The sequence below is a fragment of the Lycium barbarum genome, chromosome 12, assembly GCF_019175385.1.
Source record: "Lycium barbarum isolate Lr01 chromosome 12, ASM1917538v2, whole genome shotgun sequence".
Lineage (NCBI taxonomy): Eukaryota > Viridiplantae > Streptophyta > Magnoliopsida > Solanales > Solanaceae > Lycium > Lycium barbarum.
In genome coordinates, this window is record NC_083348.1 from 91,434,314 (window position 1) to 91,457,285 (window position 22,972).

The window sequence follows — 22,972 nt, forward strand, 5'->3', positions numbered from 1 at the left end:
TTGAAAGGATAATTCAAGTTAACTGCCAGACGCATTTACTGACTCAAAAGTGAATATTATATTCCAATTGCAAATGTTCCAATTCCAATTAGAATTAGGACAAAGTCTATGGCGATAGACCGATCGGTTCCAAAGATAAAACTCCTTGAAGAAGGAGAGGAGAAAATGATCAAGATGGTCATACTCATGAGGCAAGTGCTTTAAAATAGCACCATGATATAATATTTCATACAACCTTTGGTTAGGTTCAGGTACCTGAAAATGATGAAAAATAAAGAGATCTCGATAAGTTATGTCAAATTGAAACCGATAACAAATGACCGTCGACGGTATCTTTAAAATAATGTAGTGCTCAACATTAAATGGTGATGAGGATCTTGAATTCAAATCTGTCAAAGAATGTGGATAGATATAATGATTAGCCAAATAAAATATGTAGTTCAAGTATATTTTGTTTCACTTGAAAAAGTGATGTTTTGGACCTATAGTCCAAGGACCTCAGGGTATAATGCTAGTGGGGTACAAATGAATTCTTGTGCGAAAAGTAAAGTAAGAAATAAAAACCATAAATATAAAGTACGGCTTGTGGCTTGTGGCATAAAGATTTTTCGCAAAAGTTCTAACATTATTGTATGGAGATGTATGTATTCTCTTATGGTGGATGCAACGGGGTTTCTTATCAGTCTGGCAATACATGAAAATTTTGAATGCGTATAATGCATTGTTGTCATGTCTAGCTAGACAATGAAGTTTATATGAAAATACTTGAAGGATTTAAAAGGTTTTAAAGCGATTCCATTGAGTAGCCCAATGGCCATGGCATCGCTTAACATTAAGAAAGATCAATTTCGAACTCATGATGGTCAGAAAGTACCATGTATTTGTGTAATTGGTGCACTTATATTTCTTGCTCTTATAATTCATAAGATAATATTTTTATTAATGTGCTGGCAAGATATAATTTTACTTCTACGTGGAGATACTCAAGTAAAATCAAATATTGGTATAGATTTATTATTTCTAACCATATTGTCAATGGTTTGTTGGTTATGAAAATGCAGGAAGATTATATGTTCTATGCAAGGTTCGATGGCACGCAAGTTATTTATTTATATATGGGTGCTGCCATATTATTTTGTTCTGGTAAAAGTCAATTATTTGCTATTTACGCAAATCATGCAAAGATAACAATGATCGTGAAGCAAGCAAATGACAAATTGATATCGGGATGAGCTCAAGGATGTAACATCTTTGTGGATGTGAGTTGGTCACAAAGACATGACCAATATCAACACTTGGAAAGCTGGTATATAAGATCATTGGAAGGCATCATCTACAAGAATTGATACGTTGAAGTTGGAATAAAATAAAACACGTCTCGCTGAAAGTTATTTTCACACACGATCTTCAAAGGAATGGTGAAAAGATATTCAAGAAATTCAAGTGACAATTTAGCAGATTTGTTAACGACAGCATGGTCAACCTCAACATTTGAGAAGCTATTATACAAGATGTGAATGTGTCATCTTCGAAATATCAAATGATGTTATTATTAGGGGGAGTAAAATGCGCGCTGCACTATTTTTTCCTTAGTTGAGGTTTTGTCCTACTGAGTTTTCCTGGCAAGTTTTTTAACGAGGCAGTAAATAATGCGTATTACAAGATATGTATACTCTTTTTCCTTCACTAGGATTTTTCCCACTGGATTTTTCCTAGTAAGGTTTTAACGAGGCATATTATCTAAAATAGACATCCAAGGGGGAGTGTTATGAAAATATTAATGTGTGGATGTCTATTACTCCTCTACATATAACTCTTACTACTTCAGGTTCATAACTCTTGTAGAAGTAACCCCCATTACTTTATAACCACTACTCCCACACTTTATTTCTATAACTCCCAAATAGTTACTACCCATGTTTATGACACATCCTTTGGTGTTCTCAATGTATTCTTATATATACTTGGGTTTTATGTAATAGTTTGTGACTTGAACACATTTGGATGAATAAGAAATCTCTCCTCTCTTGTCTCTCTATTTCTATTGTTTACATCCTTTACTATTGTTACTCTTTTAGCTTAATTTTACAACACCAATAAACTTTAAATTTATTTTTAACTTTCATAGTTAAACATAATATAAGGTAACTAAAATAAATTAATCGAGGATGATATTTTTATTTAAAAACTTGATAATAGTTAAACTATAGGTCGATCATAGTTAATCAAATCATATAGTAATGTCTTGTACTAATAGATATGTAACTAATCTTTGGCTTATCACATATTTATCTAACTAAACTAATATCTTGTTTTTATGTATTTAAAAAATTAATTTATGATAGTATCTTTATTATAATATTGTTAGTGTGTCCCTCATGGTCGATCGGTCGACTACTATAGTCGGCCGACTGACATAGACCATTTGAGGGACTCAATCGTATTATTTGTCTATGCCTATCAGTCGATAGTTGACCGATCGACCAAGACCGTTTGAGAGTCTCATTTTGCTTTGTTCAACCTATCTAATTTATGTTGAGGACTTTATTTTTATGTTGAGGACTTTATTCATGTTAATTGCTTGGGTATAATTTTGATATATAATAAAGATAATTAAATAGTGTAATAATTTTGGTTTAATTTGTTTTGAATTATTTTCAAAAATTAAATCATTTAATCTTTTCCTATTTAAAAAAGCAAGACAAAGAATAAATACAAATATGAGTGTATATACTTTTGTATCCATGGCATTTATTGTTTTTAGTTTAATCTTCTTTTAATCAACTTAAATAAAAAAATAAGTGAAATTTAGGTCAAAGGGACCTTTTTGAAAAAGCTTGATGAAAATATTAACTTTTAAAGTTATGGTTAAAAAGTAATGGTGTTTAATTAATTGAGATAAGTGTTATTACTTAAAAAGGGTTGTTAATAATATTAACTTTCATAGTTAAACATAATATAAGATAGTGAGAATAAACTAATCGAGGATGATAGTTTTATTTAAAAAGTTGATAATATTTAAACTATAGTTTAATCATAGTTAATCAAATCAGATAGCAATGTCTTGTACTAATACATACTTAATCAAATCTTTGGCTTATCACATATTTACCTAACTAAACTAATATCTTGTATTTAATAAATTAATTTATAATATTTATATTTAATATAATGTTGTTAGTGTGTCTCTCATGGTCAATTGGTTGACTACCTGAAGTCGACCGATCAACGTAGAGCATTGGAGGGACTCAATTATATTATTTGTCTATGCTGATCGGACGACTACAGGTAGTCGACCGATCGACCAAGACCATTTGTGAGTCTCAATTTGCTTTGGTCAATATATTTAATTATGTTGATGACTTTATTCATGCTTATTGCGTGGCTATAATTTTGATACATATTAAAGATAATTAAATAGTTCAATAATATTTGGTTTTACTGAAAACAAACCCAAAAAAAAATAAAAATCGAACCGAGACAAATTTTATTATTACATAAATACAATATCATAATTTTAATAAATAATTTTAAATATACTTTTTGATGAACAATTTATTTATGTATAATAGGCTAATGACCTTACACTTTAAGCTCATTTCTTAAAAGAAATTAATGAATCAAAACTCACTTATTCAAAGAAACAATTATGAGTTTTACCTATATATTTCTTTTGTATTTCTTAACTTTATTCACTTGATTATGATTAAAGGTTATAGATCTTAAGTCATTTTCTACATAATTCAAAAAATTATAGCCACCGCAATAAAAGGTTGATAATGAATTATAAGTTGAAAAAAGATAGAAAAATTCTTTTCTAATTGTAGGGAAGCAAAATGAAAGAGAAATACCATTAGGTTTCTTAAAAATCGAAAAAACCGTACCAAACTGGCAATAACCAAACCGATGGGTGTGAATTATATTTGGTTTTGTTTGGTTTTAATAATTAAAAAATCGACTAAGTTAGTTTGGTTTTGGTTTTAACCAAAAATCGACCCAAACCGAGCCATGAACACCCCTACCAATATTGATAGAAAATAATACTCCATCCGTCCCAAATTGTGTGACACTTTTCGCTTTTCGAGAGTCAAACAAGTTGTTCTTTGACAGTAATTTTTTCATATATCTTTTAAATTATTAATTATGGTGACTTATAGTACTTTTTATGTAATTTCAAAAAATTTTATTTTGAAAAATTTAAAGATTTTATGTTCAAACACACCGTCAAAATTAAGAAATTTGACTCACGAAAAGCGAAAAGTATCAAATAATTTGGTACATAGGGAGTAAGTAAATTGTAAAACAATCATATACATACAAGGTAGTCCCAATATCATTTTGTTTTTTTTGTTTTTTTTTAAAAAAAAATGAAAATCATAAAGGTTAGAATGGGGTCTCTGTAGTTGGGCAATTCACATAAATAGAAGGATAAGGTAATCAAAGCTATTGTGCCTCTCCTGGCCTCTCACTTTGATACTTCAACTAAGCTCCCTGAAGGCAATGAAATGAACAGCACCATGCTCTCTAGCTACCCAAAACACTTCACTTCCATTCCAATACCACTTCCCTTCAAATCTCAACATCTCCATGTAGTTCGTTTTCCCATCAAATGCAGCAGCAGCAGTGATAACAACAATAACACAACTAGCATCAATGAAAATAGCAAGGAATCACAACCCGTTACACCACCAAATACGGTTGAGATTCGATTCAGTAGACGTCCGTCAAAACGAAGAAAGCAGAAGGAAGAAGAAATGATGAATGCAGGGAAACAAGCTGTGAAACCTAAGCCTCCACCTAAGGATTGGGAATCCATGAATCTGACTGAGAAGGCTATTGAATTATATGTGGGAGAAAAAGGACTTTTGTTCTGGCTTAACAAGTTTGCTTATGCTTCCATCTTTATTATAATTGGGGGTTGGATACTTTTTCGATTTGTTGGTCCTGCACTTGATCTTTATCAGCTTGATACACCTACTCCTCTTGCTCCTGAATCTATGTTTAAAGGTTCAGGAGAGAAACCTTGATCACTGCAAAGTTCAAGTTTTGGATGACGAGAAGAAGTTTTCTAAACTTTCTCCTGTATGCTTTAGTCCAAATTTTGTAGTCCTGTATGTAACTTGAAAGCTAATAGATTTAAGCAAATAAACATGCCAATACATACGGTCTCCTGATGGGAACTATAGCATTCGTTATATTGCTTTCACTAGCCAAAACAGTTACTTGCATATCTGTTAAAAGAGGAGGGAAAAGTTCAGAGAACCTAAAAATCCATCAAACTTATTTTTCTCTTTTTATCCGGTGAGCTTCATACTTAATTCTTTTCTTTTTATGTATATAAAATATAGTAAATGTTGAATTCCTCTTCATGGTTTAATTACTTCCTTATATTTTAAATCTCCTTGAAAATCTTGTCTCTGCCACTACTGATGTATGTGTTTTATTGGAAGTTTGGAACTACAGTTATTTCGCAATGGTGCCTGCTTGTCAGGCCTGTTAATTTTGATGCTATATGAAACAGAGTTCAGTGGTAATCGAAGTACTTTGTGTTGTTTGCATAGCAAGATTGGAAAATTTAAAGGAGTAATGACTCATGACTAGTTGACATTGGTGGCTGGATAATGGTTCTACTAGTCAATAGCCTTAGGAAGATATTCTGCGCACTGATTAGCTACCAATGCGCTCCTTTTTTTTTTTTTTTGGTGGTTGGGGGGGTGGGGGGTGGGTTAAGTTACCAATGCACTCCTGCTCCGTTTACTTGCTATATTCTCCAGAAAATCATCACCCGGGCCTGAAGCACCTTTTTCAAACATCGACAGAGTGAGACAGAAAAACCATCCCATGAGGAGAATTGTGATTAAACATGATTCCATCCAGGCCTAGACGATCCTCCTATCTTTCTCTTCTAATTGTCATTTTACTTTAGAGATGTTATTAAATGTGTAACGTGCCCTATGTTTAATATTTCACAAATTAAAATGACTATGATACATCTTGTTGTGTGTTAATTGTGTAACGCTTGAGGCCCCGACTTGGAGCGCTGGCCCGATAGAGTGCCATGAGGGGTGACCAACTAGGTTAGATGGGTGCTACGAGTGGTGACCTGGATTAGAGAAATGGTGCTAGTCGTAACCAACAAGGTCATTGATCCTCAAGCAAAAGCAAATGCTATTTGTCAATTGTCCTTTATTGATTAAAAAAAGAAATTTTGTTATTCACTGCATAAACAACTCTCGCTTTAAATAAAATCTCTATATACCTACTTCATGAACCAAACAACCCCTTAAACATATATTATCTAGTACTCCAATGAACTTAAAATTGTCAACCACTAATTTGTGCACCCAATGACATAAGAAAACCTAGGATGGTTCTCTTTGTGAACTTAAACATTGCATTTTCTTACTTGAACTTTTTGTTGAAAAAAAATCACGTCCCTTTAAGTAATCCAAAAGTTCATATTGTCAACGGAAAAAAATGGGGAGAAAAAGAGTGATGAGCATATTCCTCCCCCCCCCCCCCCCCCCCCCCTTCTCAAACGATTGATGAGCATAAAAAATAATTATTTTCATAACTTTCTTTTTCATGGATTAAAAATATACTAGTCATTTTTTCATTGACAAGAGAGAGCAAGCATAGTTGGATAATTAAAAAAAGGAACCACCTTTCGTAAGCGGGAGACTTTTTCTTGGTGGCAAAGGTTAGAAAGAGGAATAAGCATCAAGATTCTCGTTAATTACAGTTCCAAATACTTCCAAAAAGTTGGTTCGTTGAAGTAGAGAAATCAAGAATCAGATTGTTGGCATCATTCATTGCTGACTTTGCACCACCTGATTGGCAGCTTCTCAATAAAATTTTTGGTTTCTACAATTATTTATAATCACAAACTCACATATTCTATCATCATTTTTCACAATAAAAGAAAAAGACAAATCTCAAATATGCCGGTTTCTCATCTATCTCCTGTATTCTGCTGATTGTTCAGATACCCAAATAGCATATATAATGCGGCCACACGAGAAGTATAATTTAACTCATTATCATTATCGAGTCTCTAATCATTCGTCATGGTGGCAAAAGTTGTTCCTTGTTATGTGTATATTCAATTTAAAGAACGACAAGTCTGATTTTATTCGAAATATTTTGGTGAAGAGAACTGAAATTAAATGGAGAAAGAACCACACAAGGATAAAAGATGGGTCTGGCGGGGGCTGATCCTGGTGATCGTGGCTCTCGTTCTTGCTGCGGTCTTATTCAGTTTCCGCAAATATTTTCATCGTTCTAATTCTTCAGATGCAGATACTAGCCAAGTGGTTGACAAATATGCAAATGCTCTTAGTATAGCTATGCAATTCTTCGACGTTCAGAAGTGTAAGACGAGCTATATTATATTCACATTGGTCACTTAATTAGTCCTAAGTTTAGTAAGTACTTATTTTGATTTTTGATTTATTAACTGCAGCTGGAAAATTGGTGAATAATAAGATTGCTTGGAGAGGTGATTCAGCTATGGGAGATGGAAGCGAAGTGAATTTGGATTTAAGTAGAGGAATGTATGATGCTGGAGACCATGTGAAGTTTGGATTTCCAATGGCATTTACTGCAACAGTTTTATCATGGGCTATTTTGGAATATGGAAACCATATGAACATGGTGAATGAGCTGGAAAGTGCCCAAGAATCCCTCAAATGGATCACTGATTTTCTTATTAATGCCCATCCTTCTGAGAATGTCATGTATATTCAGGTAGACTAATAACCTTTGACAATTAAGAAATATTTTCAGTTTCTCCTAAGTACAATTTTGAACTTCCTGTTGTATCTCCCATGTGAAATTATTGATCCTTCATTTGCACTATAATCATGTAGAACCTCCATTTGGACTAAACTTCAACTTCCTATAAGGCTATAAGAAGGCCTTCAGTAATTGTTTTTCTAAGTATATAGGAGTGTTATCTTTCTAGGCAATTCAGATGACATTGTTCTAGTTTTGCTGAACTCATGCAGCATGTACACAAGTCCCAACCCCTTGCCTAATTAAAGAAAACAAGAAAATATTGCTTAATGAAGTGCCTTTTCTGTGTTTTTCTACAAGGAAGGTGGGTGACCCAAAGCTGGATCACACGTGCTGGGAAAGACCTGAGGCAATGACAGGAAAAAGGCCTCTCACACAAGTTAATGCATCATATCCAGGAACGGATGTTGCAGCTGAAAGTGCAGCAGCAATGGCAGCTGCATCTTTGGTGTTCAAGTCAATTGACTCTGCCTATTCAAGAACTCTGCTTAAGCATGCCAAACAGTTATTCAAGTTTGCTGATACTTATAGAGGTTCGTACAGTATCAGCATTCCCAAAGTGCAAGAGTTTTATAATTCTACTGGATTTGGAGATGAACTCTTGTGGGCGGCTGCCTGGATTTATCATGCTACCGAAGACAAATCTTACCTTAGATATGTGGCCACAAATGGTAACACGTTTGCTAATTGGGGAAATCCTTCTTGGTTTTCTTGGGAAAATAAGTTGGCTGGAGTTCAGGTATTGTACACATACATGCACTAAGCTACATATATTCCAGAATTCGAGTTACACCTTAGCTGTTAGAACTGATAGTATCTGTTTGTGCACTTAGCATGAAGCTGGAAAAATACGATACTTGGAAACACTATGAAGAACACGAAATCTTGCTTCTATTTTGCATTGCATCTTTATCTTTGTTAAACTTAAAATAGGTTAAGGCCCATAACTTGGTGCAGCATGTGCCATGGTTCTCATAACAACTATGCATATTTTTACCTTTGATTCAGGTCCTACTGTCAAGGGTCAATTTCTTTGGTTCAAACAAAGATATTTCAACTGAGGCAAGTCTTTCTCTCCAGTTGTACAGACAAACTGCTGAGACCTTTTTGTGTGGACTTCTACCTGAATCCCCGGAGTCAACCTCTCAACGAACAGCAGGTATTGAGTTCCTGTCAGCAAGTCATTTTAACATTATGATCTTTTTCCTTTTAGAAAGAAAGGTTGGTGTAATAAAACTATAATTTTGTCGCAGATGGCCTGGTATGGGTTGACCAATGGAATCCATTGCAGTATTCTGTAGCCTCTTCATTTTTGGCAGTTGTTTACAGTGATTACATGCTTAGCTCCCAAACATCAAATTTATATTGCAACGGGAAGCTATATGAACCAACAGAGTTGCGCAATTTTGCAGTTTCACAGGTATGCATTTGCTTATTTTAAGGTTCAATTTTCCTGATGTAAAATGGCCTGGCCAATTTAACATGTCATTTTCTCATAAAGGCTATTCCAACATGTCATTAAAATCCTTTTAGCAGTTCCATTAGAACATTTTCCTACTACAGCACATATAGATGAAATAATCCCTTAAACAGACTAACTATTGCCGTATGTGTAAATTACAGTTCTGAGAAAATCGATCAAAAGACATTATGTTCTAACACATTCATCATTTCTTCTTTTGTTATCGATTATGCTTTTAACGGTTCAAATATCTTGCAGACTAGGCAGCTTCTGTTTTTGTCATAGCTTGATGAACTTCTACCAATTTCAATTATTTAGATCTTAGAATTGTTTCTTCTTGAGATGCTCTTACAGTAGATTTTTTTGACTTTGGATGCATTACATGTCAAGTCCATTAAACCTCTATGTCATAATGAACTTATTATTTTGTTTACAGTTGGATTATATATTGGGAGACAATCCAATGGAAATGAGTTACCTTGTTGGTTACGGAAGTAGATATCCTCAGCAAGTTCACCACAGGGGTGCTTCAATTCCAGTGGATGCTAATTCTAATTGTAGTGATGGATTCAAATGGCTTCACACAAGACACCCTAATCCAAATGTTGCAGTTGGAGCTCTTGTTGGGGGACCATCCCTTAGTGATACATACACGGACTCTCGGAACAACACTAAGGAAAGTGAACCAACTACCTACAACAGTGCCCTTCTTGTAGGACTCATCTCAAGCCTTATCACCTCTTCTTCACAAGTAGAGTCATTTGTGAAAAACTGAAAAATAAACGCCAGCACTGTGTTTTCCCTTTTGACTCAACATGGGTTGCCTTAACTTGCATCAGACAGCCAGCCCTCACCAGGCTGGTGGCCTAAACTATACTCTATTTGGATAGGGGCGGACGTAGAGTGTGAGTTGTGCTTCATCTGAATCTGATAAATCAAATGAGTTGTGGTAGATCCCAAACTTGAACTCATAAAATTCAAATCTGAATCCACCTCTGTATCTGAATAGATATGTCCCTATGAGAGACTACATTGTCAAAGGAAAGAATTTGTCGAAATGTACATTACTAACATCCTTCAACCTAGCACTAGCACCTTTTAGTTGTGAATTGTGTGGAATAGTAGGCATCTATATTTGCTCATGCCATGTTTATCTTTCAGTTGGGCATTTTCTGATTCTTAGTTTCCTTGCATTGGGTGTTCCTATGTAAATACCTGAAGAAAGAATAAAGTCATCCCATTCAGGTGCAGTAACAGTATTTAAGTTGAAGCAGGTACTGTGATTTGCTTGTAGTGTAAATGTGTAATGCCCAAACTTTTGTTCTTGTCTGTCTACCTGAGCTATGACCAAGGATACAAACAAGAATTTAACTTTTATTGACTGACGGTGTAATAAAATTTCTAAAATATCGGTGTAACTTAATGTTCTTAAAAGGTACCTGTCTTATTTTTAAGTGACATGATAATTTTAAAAACTTTTACACAGAAAATATATTGAATTAAACTCTAAGAACAAGTGCAGCACTGTTAGTATGTTACAGAGAATGCTTCTGTATTTAAACCTTTGTAAACTCCTTTTCATACTAGTAATCGTAAGAAAACATGGAGGATACAAGAAGCTACTATAAAATTTAATATAGGCCGGCTGGAAACAAAAAATAATTTTAAAAATTGATTAGGAGAGGGCATTCATTCTTTAAAAGATGTTGGGGCGTAAGTCTCACAGAACAAGGTCCTGCATATGAGGCTCAAGAAGTTTTGCAAGTGCTTTGTCTAGAAACAAGCTCAGAATTAATTCCAAAAAAAATAAAAAATTAGAAACAATAATTGGTGGATAAAAAATTCAATAGAACATGACATAAAATCGTAAGTATTTTTTTTTATCGCATTTTATCCTCTAAATCAATTTTCGTGGTTCAATCATTTTATGGACTAAATATAAGACCCAAAGGTCCCCACTATAGTTTTTTATGAAAGCTTAAAAGAAATCCGACAAGGAAAAGGCAGAGACTAGAAAAGCAAGAAGCGGCCTTTACCAAATTCGGTTTCAATGAAATGAAATTTTTCATTGATAATTTTCCATAAGCATTATCAACATAATTACCTGCCAATTTTTCTAGCCCAATCTGAAGCTCCCAAAATTCCCCTCAATTTTGGCAGGTGCATCTTTCTCTATACCTTGTATTTTTTGGTTCTGATGTACCTGCTTACTTTGTCTTCCTCTTTAAACTGTGCATAATTGTTTAGATAAATAAATTACCTTGATTTCGTATCTATTTCTGTTCCAATTCATTTGAATGCTGATCGGAATTTGATGGGTACCGGTAGGAGGGTTTAATCCTATAATATAAGTTTAATGAGAAAATTGTCCCTTTCTTTATCTGAAATTCTAATTCTTTTACATGACTTTTTTTGGACTTGATGGGTTCCTGTTTCTTGGATTTATGATCTTGATTAGTCAAAGAAACCATTTTGACGGTTGGGTTTTGGACTAATATGGATGTACTCAGTTGAGTGATATCTAAACTCCCTGCCAAGTTATTTTTCTTACTTTCCTCTCGTGGTTATGCACAGCTTGCCGCGAATTTGTATAACTTTATAGTGATCTTAATAAAATTTATTTGGAAATGCTGTCTTTGTGGGGAGTTTATGGATGAAATTAGACTGCTTAAAGTTTGGATGTCAAGCGAAATTCTATTAGTAGTTGTTTACATAGAGGTAGATTTAAGATTTAAAATTGATATGCTTTTTGGATATGGGAATTCCTCAACTAGTTCCAACAGATTTTAGCTTTACTGTTTTCATCTGAATATTTTGCTCAATGCATGGAAGTGATTAAAATCATCTTGGAAGGACTTTTATACAATTAACCTTTTTTATCTGAAGGTCGAGAATTGCATGGTGGTGATGAGAGTTAAACTTTTGATATGATTCCCATGTGGTTCATTTGAACAACTGTCTTCTGCTAGTTACTAGTCCCCGATCTTCCTAAAATTATAATTTTATAGGTTCCTGAACTCACATTGTACTTGATAAGGTGATGGCGGGTGCAGAAGATATTGATCTCTCAGATTTAAAATCCCAATTGTCTCAAACAGACGTTACTTGGAAGCTGGAGATGGAGAAAAGCCAGTCCCAAGTGGATGCTTTGCAAGCAAAACTTTTGGAGGTAAAAGCTTATATTCAGGGATCAGAAGAAGATACAAACAGGGGTTTAGATGTTCTATGGCATAGAGTGAAAACTGCTTCAACATTGATGACGTACTTGAAAGCTAAAGCCAGGGTCATGGCTGTTCCAGATTTGGCCCAGTCTTCATGCGGTATCAAAGAACTAGATGGAGTAGGCCTTGTTGATAAAAATGGGATACCATTATCCAGTTGGTCTAGGGATGTTGATCTCTCGTCTTTTGATGATGCTGATGATGAATTATGGATTAGACTTTCGAGTAAACATGGTTGCCTTGATGAACAAGATGGATCTTATATGAGTGAATTACTCAGAAGTGTACAATTGGTTACAGATGTTATGGAAAGTCTTGTCAAGAGGATTATAATGGCAGAATCTGAAACTGCTATAGAGAAAGAGAAGGTAACTGTAGGTGAAGAAGAGATTAAAAGGAAGGTGCTCCAGATTGAAAACATGTCCACTAAGTTAGAGGAAATGGAAAGATTTGCTCTGGGTACAAATCTTATCCTGACTGAGATGAGGCAGAGAGTTGAAGATTTGGTTGAAGAAACTTCTAGACAGAGGCATAGAGCTGCAGAAAATGAGCAGGAGCTTTGTCGTGTTAAGAGAGACTTTGAGTCTCTGAAAACCTATGTCAGTAATCTCATTAGTGTGAGAGAAACAATTCTATCATCAGAAAAGCAATTCCAGACAATTGAAAGGCTTTTTGAGCGGTAAGTATTCCCCTTTCGTCAAAAGAAATTTCCATAATCATAACATGCTGACCTACGTGTTTCTTTATTTCCTGGCTATACAGTGTGTCTGTGATGCATGAAGTTTACTATTAAATATATTATTTTTCTCACTTTCGCAGCATTGCATCTTAATACTTGCCGTGCATAGAAATGTTCAAGCACAACTTCTTCCTGTGTGTTTGAATAATACTTGCCTTGCGGCTTGTGTATAATTATTGAAATACAAATTCACAAGAATAAATTTAACTGCATATCATTGGTGTGTCATTTGGTAAAAAATATTGCGATAGCTCCATTAATTGCTTCATTGTTTCTCTTGTTTGGCTGTTTGTCCTTTCGTGTGTAAAATATTGCCTTTAGGAGTAATATATTTTTGTGTTTCACCTTAAGGCAAGTGTTGATTTAAAGGGAGTGCAAGCATGGATACTCATTGTTGTTTAAGTGTTAAACTTTTTTTCTTCTTCTTTTGGGTGTGGTTGATTTAGATCAATAATACCATGCTGGACTCTTGGACAAGCTTAGAGCTTTAACGTCCCTTTTAAGCGATCCGGGCTATTGTAGGATCTTGTTCTTGTAATGATCCCGGGCTGTCATATTTCTCCTTTTTTATCATTCTCCAGGCTTGGGTGGGATGGGGATCATTTGAATCTTAACAGTGTTGGTCATTGTTCAATGCTAAGGGCTGGGACCATTTGAATTAACAATGTCGGGCATTGTTCACGTGATGTTATCAGGGATAATTGTAGTAACGTCTAGATGTAAGGCAGATATACCATCTGAAAACTCTCTAAGGGGTGAGAATTAGGGAAAAGATTGAGAAGTGATTGGAAAAGCTTGATTATTCAAGATTGGTTGGGTGTTTATACTAGTTACTAGCTTATAATATGGTAAGATACTGATTCTAGGGAATAAAACATATCTTAATCTATGGTTGATGACTCCTCATATGGTTTTAGACAATTTTTACCATATGAGCTAGCTTTTGAGGTTGAGTTAGGCCCAAGGTCCATTTTTTAATATAAATATTTGTGAGAAATTAGAACAATCAGTCGAAGGAGCAGAGGTTAGAGCCTTTATATAAAGTGCATGTGCTCTAATGGCGCAAATTGGCCAAAGAACACAAAACTAAAATAATTTCTCTATTTTTCATAAATTAAAGGGTAATTATAAAATTTCTCAGTTTTTTTTTTTTTTTTTTGTATATGGGTGCCGAGAGTTGCAGAATGGCACCACAATAACCATATTGCCCAGTCCTGGTTATGCTGTGATGGCGCACTGGCTGGTTACATATCAGTCCAGAAACTAAAGAATCTCAAAGAATAAAAACAGCTTAATGATGCCAGAATGAAATAGTTGAGAATTATTAGTCTCATAGAGACCACAAAACAAGAAGTAAGGTTTTACTGCTAGTTTGGAATACCTTAATCCAATATAAGGCAATAATGGGTGTCAGATTATCAATTTAAAAACCTAGCTCTCTCAAACTTTTATTAATAGAAAAAGTTATATTCTCTATCTTATGACATAAAGTTTATTCTTTTTCTTTTGAGAATGTTTGTTCTTTTTGAGAATGAAGTTGAATAATCTTTTCTAATTGATAATTAATTGAAATTAGAACTTTTGAGATGCTAAATGTTTGAAATGATAGCTTCATTCGCAATATCCTGCATTTCATTACTCTGTTGCTCAACCCAATTAGCATCTTTAAGTCATTGGGTAGCTGTATGACCAAGCAACATAGTAGTACAGAAAAAAAGAGAGCACGGACTAGGATGAAGTTTCATCTGATTGTAATCTAGAGAACACCACTAGTCCTTCTAGATTTATTTGAGCTAATATAAGCTTTAAACTTTGTGCTCCTTTTTCTGCTGTGCTCAGGCTCCCTGCTCTTACAACTAGCTTAGCGGGATTTTGTCAGGTTGGCTTCCCAAATGGTCATGAATCATAATTTTGTAATCCATTCTACTGCTTTGGTTTTGAATTACTGCATTGTTTTTTGTCTGAAGACTTGTTTGTCATCTAATTAATGCACGAAGATAGAATTCTGACCACTATATTAGTGGTACATATTTATTGTGTAGTATTCATCCTCGTGAGAATATGACTGCAAAATTTTCTGATATCCCAATAGGCACGAAATGTTAAAGCTGGAATAATTTGATTAACTAATATTTCATCATCCGGGAAATATTGTGTGCTGAGTTTGTTTTATGTAAACCAGGCTGGTCGCCAAGACAACACAATTGGAGACTGAGAAGTTACAGAAAGAGAATGAAGTACAAAAACTGATGGAAGAAAACGTGAGGTTGACTGCTCTACTTGATAAGAAAGAGGCACATCTTTTAGCCATGAATGAACAATGCAAGGTTATGGCACTAAGTGCTTCAAATATCTAGTTCAGTGTGTTTAGACCCTTTGTTTTTTGTGTCTTTGTCATGTTCAATGATCTCACCTGCTGGCCCTCCAGCTTAAAAAGGTGAATGCAATAACTGGATTCTGCAAAACTTTGTATCCAGTAAATGCAACTTTGAGAGGAATCTTTCTACCCCCTTGTTGTCTTGTACTGTCTCATTGATAAAATGCACATTTTTTCTTAAATCTAATGGAAGAATTAGATTGCAACCCTGTTTGGTGCCTTGTCTTGTACATCTATGACGATTTCTGTTCATTTTTCTTTTCGTTTTAGTGAGCATGGCTGTCAGACAATGGTATTGATATAATGATGTTTGTTCTTTTCCCATTTTTTTGATAAGTGGCATTGGTATTTGTTGCTGAAGTATGCTGCGCTCTAAGAATAACGCCTTGCTCCAGTGCCTAAATTAGTGATGTACCGAAGTTCAGTTGGAACTGGTGGGCACGCACAACAAAAGAAAAAAGCACCTTGATTACTTGGTTAAACATGTATGTTTCATACATTTTTTCAATCTCTAAGGAGCTTGGTTACCTTGAACTCTCAAATCTCATGCTTGTTAATGCAAGGGACATCAAATGACAACTTTCTCTTTCAATGTCTTTGATTCAAGTGAAACTAAAATTGGTGAAAGAAAATAAATAATTAATTCACTTGTGTGTCGTATGACTCCATGTATATGCTAGATAGAATAATCACATCAATTCTCGTATTTTTCGAAGTGCAAAACGAGATGAAAGGTCTTCTTTTCTTTTATTTCTTCATAATTAAGCTGTCACCACATTTATTTTTTTCCAACTGATTCTTTCCTCTTCTTTTTCCCCCTCTAAAAAAAGAGATTTGATGATTGGGCACTATCTGTTTTTAAATTTAAATTATTTCTGATTATTAAAATAACTGATTAAACTAATTATTTCATACTTGAAAAAAAAAAAAAAAGTACTCTCTTCGTGCCAAGAAAGAATTACACGTTTCCATGTACAACCATCATCAACGTCTTAATTTCGTATTTAGAATGTTAAAAAATACAATCACACATTTGGAAATTGCATAAAGTCACTAAGCATTATAATTTTTTATAGTTAAAAGTATTTTTAAAAGTTCAATAGTATCATACTAATTAAAAGCAAAATAATTTGACTTTGCAAATAATAGCAATTCTTTTTTGTTAGGAAGGAGATTCACGAGCACTTAGAATTAATTACTCCAATAAGAAGGATAAATACTTAAAAATTAGTGAAATTATCTTAGTCCAAATATGATAATCTTAATAAAATTCATATATGATAATGGTTCGTTAATTCCTTAGAAAAGATGGAAAACCCGATCGGTAATTTGGACGGACGCGAAACCAGAATTAGGACATTCTTTGTTCCATGCAAATGCGATAAAACTTGTATACTAACTTATTACCCCAAAACCCCATGCGTACCTGATTTCATTTCACCCACGCACAAGTTTCCCCTTTTCCTCTAAAACCCTAATTCCCAATTTCCTCAACCTTAGTCAAAACAACCTTAATTTCCTTAACTAGGTTGTTTTGAATGTAAAAAAAAAAAAAAAATGCCTCTCAATTCGCCTGCGATGACGCCGAATGAGAGTGAGCTAGGTGAAAATGAGTCTGATCCAAGGTCACAGATCACCAAAATTGCTAACCCTTCTGAAGATTTTGAGAAAAAGGCATGTTTTTTCGTTTACCTGATAAACTTTTTAGCAACCCTTCTCGGTATTTTGTTGGTGTATTCTATGCTTCTAACCCCTATGTTTGTGCTAATGTTGGTTCAATAATGTCTCCTGTTAGGATTAGCACTGTTGCAGATGACAATATCGTACTATTCATTTTACTTTTTATCTGCAACCGAAAAGTTGGGGTTAGATGCCCTGTTTTTGATAATTTTGTGCTACTTCTTCATTTTTCATTCAACGGGATACCATAATATTTCCTCATGTTGCTTATATATGTGAGTTTGATGAAGTTTTCAGTGTTATATGGTACTCCTTCCCTCCCTTCACTTTTACTTGTCACGTTTCCCTTCTCGAGAGTCCATTTGACTAATCTTTAGAGCTAAATTGAATTAGATTAATTCAATATTTTAAAATGAAAATTTGGACGTTCAAAAACTATACGAAAAATACTGGAAGTTGCAATTCGTCTCATATTAATATGGTGAAAAAATATAGTAGTAAAATTATGTTGGTCAAAGTTCATGTAATTTGTCTCTCGATCAGTGAAACGTGACAAGTGAAAGTGACCAGAGGGTAGAAGTACATTGGTACTTCCTTGATATTTATGTCTATTGTAGAAACATTTGAGACTTGCGCATTGACCAGTGTTCTCCTCACCTGTCTTCTTTCTTAGCTAGATATATAATTCAATTAGTTCCTGGTGTTACACAGGCTTCAAGCAAGAGACTGAAAGATGTTGAAGTTTATGTCCCAATAGTCTATGGAACAATTGCATTTTGGCTCGGCAGGAAAGCCACCGAGTAAGTGGACATTCTTTTTAGTGCATTTATTTGCTCAGAGTACCATGCTTCTTGAGACAAAAATAACATATGGGTTTGTCAATCAGAACTCAGTCGCATAGGTGGACAATATATGTTCGTGGGGCAACAAATGAGGATCTTAGTGGGGTTATCAAGAAAGTTGTTTTTCAATTGCATCCAAGCTTTAATAATCCTGTGAGAGTGGTAGAATCACCACCCTTTGAGTTGTCAGAATGTGGTTGGGGTGAATTTGAAATTGCGATATCCCTTCACTTCCACGATGATGTTGGTGAGAAGAAGTTGGATTTGTAAGTTCTTCACTCTGTGCATTAGCTTCTTTTTCTTTTTAAACTTTGCCAGGCAGTGTAGATATACTTTCACTCTTTTCTCTGCAGGTATCATCATTTGAAGTTATATGCAGAGAATGAGCCTGGTCCCCAGTCAACAAAGAAACCTGTTGTTGTCGAAACCTACAATGAGGTTGTTTTCCCTGATCCTCCTGAGGATTTCTTTTCTCGTATCCAGAACCATCCTGCAGTAGTCGTGCCACGGCTTCCTGCAACGTTTAAGTTGCCTCCTGGTAAATGTCTTCTTTACTGAGATCTTTAGGCGCTGCTGCTGGAGCAACTTAGTCCTTTCAGTTTGTAATTTTCTACTTTATGTTTAGCACCAATTGAGGATCTGCACGAGTCGAAGAGAGGTGATACAAAAAGCCATCCTCTTAGTCAGTGGTTCATCAATTTCTCTGAGGCCGATGAACTCCTAAAACTCACAGCAGCTCGTCAGAGGGTGAGCTTAACTTAACTATCTCTCTCTCTCACACACAAACATATGCAGACATGTTTGGTACATCTAAACTTTTTTGTGCATCTAAACTTCTTTGTGTAAAAAACATTCATTCTCATAGATAGTAGAAATCGTGTGTGGCTGTTCTACCTCCCTTGAGAGAAAGCTGGACGCTTAGTTTTAAAATACTGAAGCTGAGAAGCAACATATTGTTATTTAAGTTGAATTATATATTGGTGACGGAAGCACCCAAAGGTGTGGCCTAGTGGTCAATAAAGTGGGTCAAGAACCATGAGGTTTTGGATTTAAATCCCAGTGCAGGCAAACACACTAGGTGATTTCTTCCCCTCTGTCCAAGCCTTTGTGGATAGAGTTATCCATTATCTATGTTGATGGGAGGTAATAACTAACCCGTCAAATTAGTTGAGGTGCGCACAAGCTAGCCCCAACACCAAGGTTATAAAAAAATATATTGGTGACATAAATTATGTTAATTCAACTTGAGAGTGTTCACTTTCATCTCTATATAAAGGGCAGCCCGGTGCACTAAGCTCCCGCTATGCGCGGGGTCCGGGAAAGGGCCGGACCACACTTTCATCTCTATATAAAGTTTGTATTTTAACTTTTCATTTTTGGATGAAATGTAGACCAGAAGTTTGTTCTCCAACACACATCGGATGAATGAGACTTATGTTTCAATATTTTCCCTTAAGCTTTAATTTCTCTTCACAGTCATTAGTTCTCTAACTTGTGTCTTTCAGTACTAGAATCGAATTCTCAACTTCCATCTGACCTGGATAAACTGTCTTGTGTAGACCTGGGAGCTTCTTTTTCTCCTTTAGACGGTCATTAGGGTTTTAAGGGGAGCGTCAAGCATATGAATGCTTTTGGTTCTTAAGAGACCTAGTTCTTTTTGTTTATCAGAGAAGTAGATGAATACTTTCACTAAAAAATGACGAAGAAGAAGAAAAGCAAATGATTCCTTAACAAAAAAGAGAAGAAGAAGAGAAGCAAATGACTACTTAATAAAAATAACCCAATTTCAGCATGGTAACAATAATGGTCAGAGCTTCAGGCATTGGCTACACTGTGCAAGTTATTCAAATCCTTAATAGACGAAGTCATAACATTGCAAGTCACAAGTGTATATAAGTGCCTCAAAATGCAGTAAGTATATGTAAAGGCTTCAGTTTGAAGGAAATTAGTTGCTTTGTCAACAAGTTTACAGCTGGCAACAACAGCCTTCTTACCTTGATCTCTTTTGTGTGGTTTGCGAGCGATTGTACAGGAGCGGGGTTTACCCTGTGCGCACCCAAAGGGTAGTGGCTGTGGGTTCCCTTGTCATAAAAAAAGGAGTTTATAGTATGAGTAGTTTTCTATCAGCTAATTGATTGGACATTGGTCTATCAGCTAATTGATTGGATATTGGTCTGACAGGTGCAAGCTCACATTGTTAAGCTGAGGAGGCAGTTGAGTGTGATGGATGAGCTACCCCCGACACCCAAACTGGATTCTGATTAGAGTATGTACATGATTGGTCGGTCGCATAAAGAACTTGTGATGTTCTTTTGTACATGTTGACAAGCTCAGTTAGTGGAAGTTCATCTTCTTTCTCCATCCGCGTCTCTTTGTTAAAATCTCCACTTGATCCCTCTACTACTCCCCACCCCACCCCGTTCCCCTCCTTTCATTTCTATCTCCTCCTTATGCTGTGTAGGACAGGCTGTGCGATGTTCTGGATAACTTCTAAGGATATTTTCTTTAACATCTACGATAGTTGTGTTAGTCTGGTGTCACTGTAAAGAAGAATGTTATCGCGTTTATGGTTAAAATCTTGAATTGGTGCAACTGCTCCCCCAGTGATAGGTTTTCACGCAATGCTCATCAGATTATTGTTTTTCATGTTTTAAATTTAGACTTTTTCGGTTGGACTACTCTTCACATTGGTAGTTATGTGGCAGGTCTTCTCAATTTTAAGTCTTATTGATTTTAACATGGTCTTTCCACGTCCATGTCTCATTAACTATGCTCTTGTTGTTTCTGATATCTGTGTGGGGTTTCTGTGTGTACTATAGCATATACTGTGCAGTCAGCTGTTTCTTTTGTCTTTATATGTGAGACTATGCACTTGGATGAGTCCTTTTGACTCTACTTATTTTCTGTAACACACTTCCATTTAATGTTACGCCATCAACTTTTTGCAAAGAGAAGCCTGGGTGTGATAAATTATCTTTTTTACTAATGGTGTTGAATAAGCATGCATAGATACTCTCTGGTTGATGTTGAAACTAAAGAACGACATTTCAATTACCATATTGCTTTTGCTCGTGACAACCTTTCAACATATTTAGTATCAATAGTAGAACAATTCTTTAGCGGCTGAGTTGTGCCTCCTTGTTATCTGGTAGTGAATGGCAGCCTATGAGACCTTTTTTTCCCGTTTTGTACTCAGTCCTGGTACTTAACGCTGACAGTCTAACGTGTTTGTCCTCTGCAAGAAGGTAAACTAATAAGCAATAGCAGTACTCTCAAGTACCTTTTCAGTTTTGGTGGTATGATTGCATTATGAATATATAATTAGCTGGTGAAAATAAGCAGCCCTACTAAATATCATCCAAGGCCCCATATAGAATTGCTGTTCCAGAAGGCTTCAACTTGGAAGCAATAGTTAAGAGTGTGACGGTCATTTTGGAACGTTATATTAGTGACCAACTTGGACATATTTGCATAGATCTTTTTCATTATTACAAGGGAAATCTTGTGGGCTAGTGTCGTGGTGGTTCCTTTTTTCATATTCAGAGCTTGGATAAGAAAGAAATAAGAGTTTTTTATGAATAGTGTGGTCAAAATCCATAATAAAGTCTAGCCATAACAACCTTATTGATTATTTTAATGCATAACTATCTTAGTTGCAGATGTGTGACGCTTGGAGTTATCGTTCATGATCCCGTCCCTTGAAGAATTTGTGATTTGTTTCCAGGGACTTGAAACTCAATTTCCTCGTTAAATTCTCTGATCCAAATGGCAGGGAATTTTCATATGTATATATTTTCTTGTTGAAGGAAGCTCTGTGTGAATCACTTCGCTTGGGAAAGAACAAAGAAAGGGTCATCAATAATTTCTTTTAGTTAGTAATTTGACTAAGACTGGCTTTCCTCGAGTTTCAAATTGAGGGACATGTTTCTATTAAAATTTTCAATCTTATTCTACCTTTTTTCTGATGAAGTAAGAAGTTTCCATTAAGAAAGGCAACTGGGAGGTGCCATTTTACAAAAGCAAAAGCTAGTAAGCTTTTGGAGAGGAAACTAAGTTAGACTATGCAAGAACCATAGAGCTAACAGTCCAGGTAATTGTCAATGCTATTAACAGGGGAATGAAAGCTCCAACTGAACAAAACTACTAAACATCTAGCTTTTAGAGTATGAAGAGCAGTTGAAATCCCATCAAAACACCTGCGGTTTCTCTCATTCTAAAAATGACGGCAGGAACCATCTTCCAGACCTTTTTGATGGCTTTGTCAACTCTCCAATGATTCAATCTTATTCTACTATGTTTAATTATATGTAATCTATTATCATCGGCTGTCTAGTTGTAATTGTTAGTGTGAGATTACTGCTCAATTTCTCTAAGTTAGTAATTTTTTGTGGTTTCCTTAAAATTCACTAGAAATTAAACAAAAATTCACATTTTCCGATATTCGTATTTCGAATCGTACAAGGTAGGACAAATCAGGGCTATCATTGCTGTAGGAATTGAGAACTCAGATGTATTAGCAGCCTCCGTCTTGTTTCATCTTTACATGAGGTCACGAAAAATCAAGAGTAACATGGCTTCACATGCTTACTCAAGTTTTACGTTATCGCTATCTACACATAGAAAATGCTATTTGCTTGTGTTTTAATAAGTTTGTTGGTCCTTGCCCTCTGCCTGCAGATTATTCTCCTAGCGTGTGTTAGCCATTCTTTAGACTTTACTACCGCATTTTTAAACTAAGCAGGGCTCAAAGCGGACAATATCACTAGAGGTTAGGTTGTTAGTTATTCTTGACCCGAAACTTCATTTATTTCTAACTATGGAATCAAATATGCGGAAGGGGAGCATTGGCGTAACTGA

The 22,972-nt window shown here is 35.1% G+C and overlaps 4 protein-coding genes across 8 annotated transcripts; all 4 read left to right on the plus strand.

Moving 5' to 3' along the window:
• Positions 1-4,427: 4,427 nt before the first annotated feature.
• Positions 4,428-5,159, plus strand: LOC132623467 (uncharacterized). The gene has a single exon (XM_060338219.1). The coding sequence runs from the start codon at positions 4,506-4,508 to the stop codon at positions 5,025-5,027; it is 522 nt and encodes a 173-aa protein (XP_060194202.1). The 5' UTR covers positions 4,428-4,505; the 3' UTR covers positions 5,028-5,159.
• Positions 5,160-6,536: 1,377 nt separating this feature from the next.
• Positions 6,537-11,416, plus strand: LOC132625144 (endoglucanase 2-like). The gene is made up of 6 exons (XM_060339955.1): positions 6,537-7,371; positions 7,463-7,746; positions 8,099-8,533; positions 8,803-8,953; positions 9,048-9,214; positions 9,693-11,416. The coding sequence occupies exons 1-6, from the start codon at positions 7,167-7,169 to the stop codon at positions 10,029-10,031; spliced, it is 1,581 nt and encodes a 526-aa protein (XP_060195938.1). The 5' UTR covers positions 6,537-7,166; the 3' UTR covers positions 10,032-11,416.
• Positions 11,250-15,802, plus strand: LOC132625145 (uncharacterized). Of its 4 annotated transcripts, none has more exons than XM_060339957.1 (3): positions 11,250-11,416; positions 12,265-13,156; positions 15,399-15,802. In XM_060339957.1, exons 2-3 carry the CDS (start codon positions 12,297-12,299, stop codon positions 15,571-15,573), a joined length of 1,035 nt encoding a protein of 344 aa, XP_060195940.1. In that variant the 5' UTR covers positions 11,250-11,416; positions 12,265-12,296; the 3' UTR covers positions 15,574-15,802. The 4 variants fall into 4 exon arrangements, with proteins under 4 accessions (XP_060195940.1, XP_060195942.1, XP_060195939.1 ...); XM_060339959.1 differs by having other exon boundaries at positions 12,355-13,156; XM_060339956.1 differs by having other exon boundaries at positions 11,251-11,416; positions 12,294-13,156.
• A 1,056-nt stretch (positions 15,803-16,858) lies between these two features.
• On the plus strand, positions 16,859-20,707 carry LOC132625146 (transcription initiation factor TFIID subunit 14b). Of its 2 annotated transcripts, XM_060339961.1 has the most exons (7): positions 16,859-16,991; positions 17,022-17,267; positions 17,985-18,073; positions 18,160-18,381; positions 18,469-18,653; positions 18,741-18,862; positions 20,297-20,707. In XM_060339961.1, exons 2-7 carry the CDS (start codon positions 17,151-17,153, stop codon positions 20,378-20,380), a joined length of 819 nt encoding a protein of 272 aa, XP_060195944.1. In that variant the 5' UTR covers positions 16,859-16,991; positions 17,022-17,150; the 3' UTR covers positions 20,381-20,707. The 2 variants fall into 2 exon arrangements, with proteins under 2 accessions (XP_060195944.1, XP_060195943.1); XM_060339960.1 differs by having other exon boundaries at positions 16,907-17,267.
• The last annotated feature ends 2,265 nt before the right edge of the window (positions 20,708-22,972 follow it).

Coding starts and splice junctions, on each gene's coding strand:
- LOC132623467 (XM_060338219.1), top strand. CDS start 4,506: ATGAACAGCACCATGCTCTCTAGCTACCCAAAACACTTCACTTCCATT.
- LOC132625144 (XM_060339955.1), top strand. CDS start 7,167: ATGGAGAAAGAACCACACAAGGATAAAAGATGGGTCTGGCGGGGGCTG. Junction 7,747..8,098: donor AGAATGTCATGTATATTCAG/GTAGACTAATAA, acceptor TCTACAAGGAAG/GTGGGTGACCCAAAGCTGGA. Junction 8,534..8,802: donor ATAAGTTGGCTGGAGTTCAG/GTATTGTACACA, acceptor CCTTTGATTCAG/GTCCTACTGTCAAGGGTCAA.
- LOC132625145 (XM_060339957.1), top strand. CDS start 12,297: ATGGCGGGTGCAGAAGATATTGATCTCTCAGATTTAAAATCCCAATTG. Junction 13,157..15,398: donor ATTGAAAGGCTTTTTGAGCG/GTAAGTATTCCC, acceptor TATGTAAACCAG/GCTGGTCGCCAAGACAACAC.
- LOC132625146 (XM_060339961.1), top strand. CDS start 17,151: ATGCCTCTCAATTCGCCTGCGATGACGCCGAATGAGAGTGAGCTAGGT. Junction 18,074..18,159: donor CTCGGCAGGAAAGCCACCGA/GTAAGTGGACAT, acceptor TTTGTCAATCAG/AACTCAGTCGCATAGGTGGA. Junction 18,863..20,296: donor TCACAGCAGCTCGTCAGAGG/GTGAGCTTAACT, acceptor TTGGTCTGACAG/GTGCAAGCTCACATTGTTAA.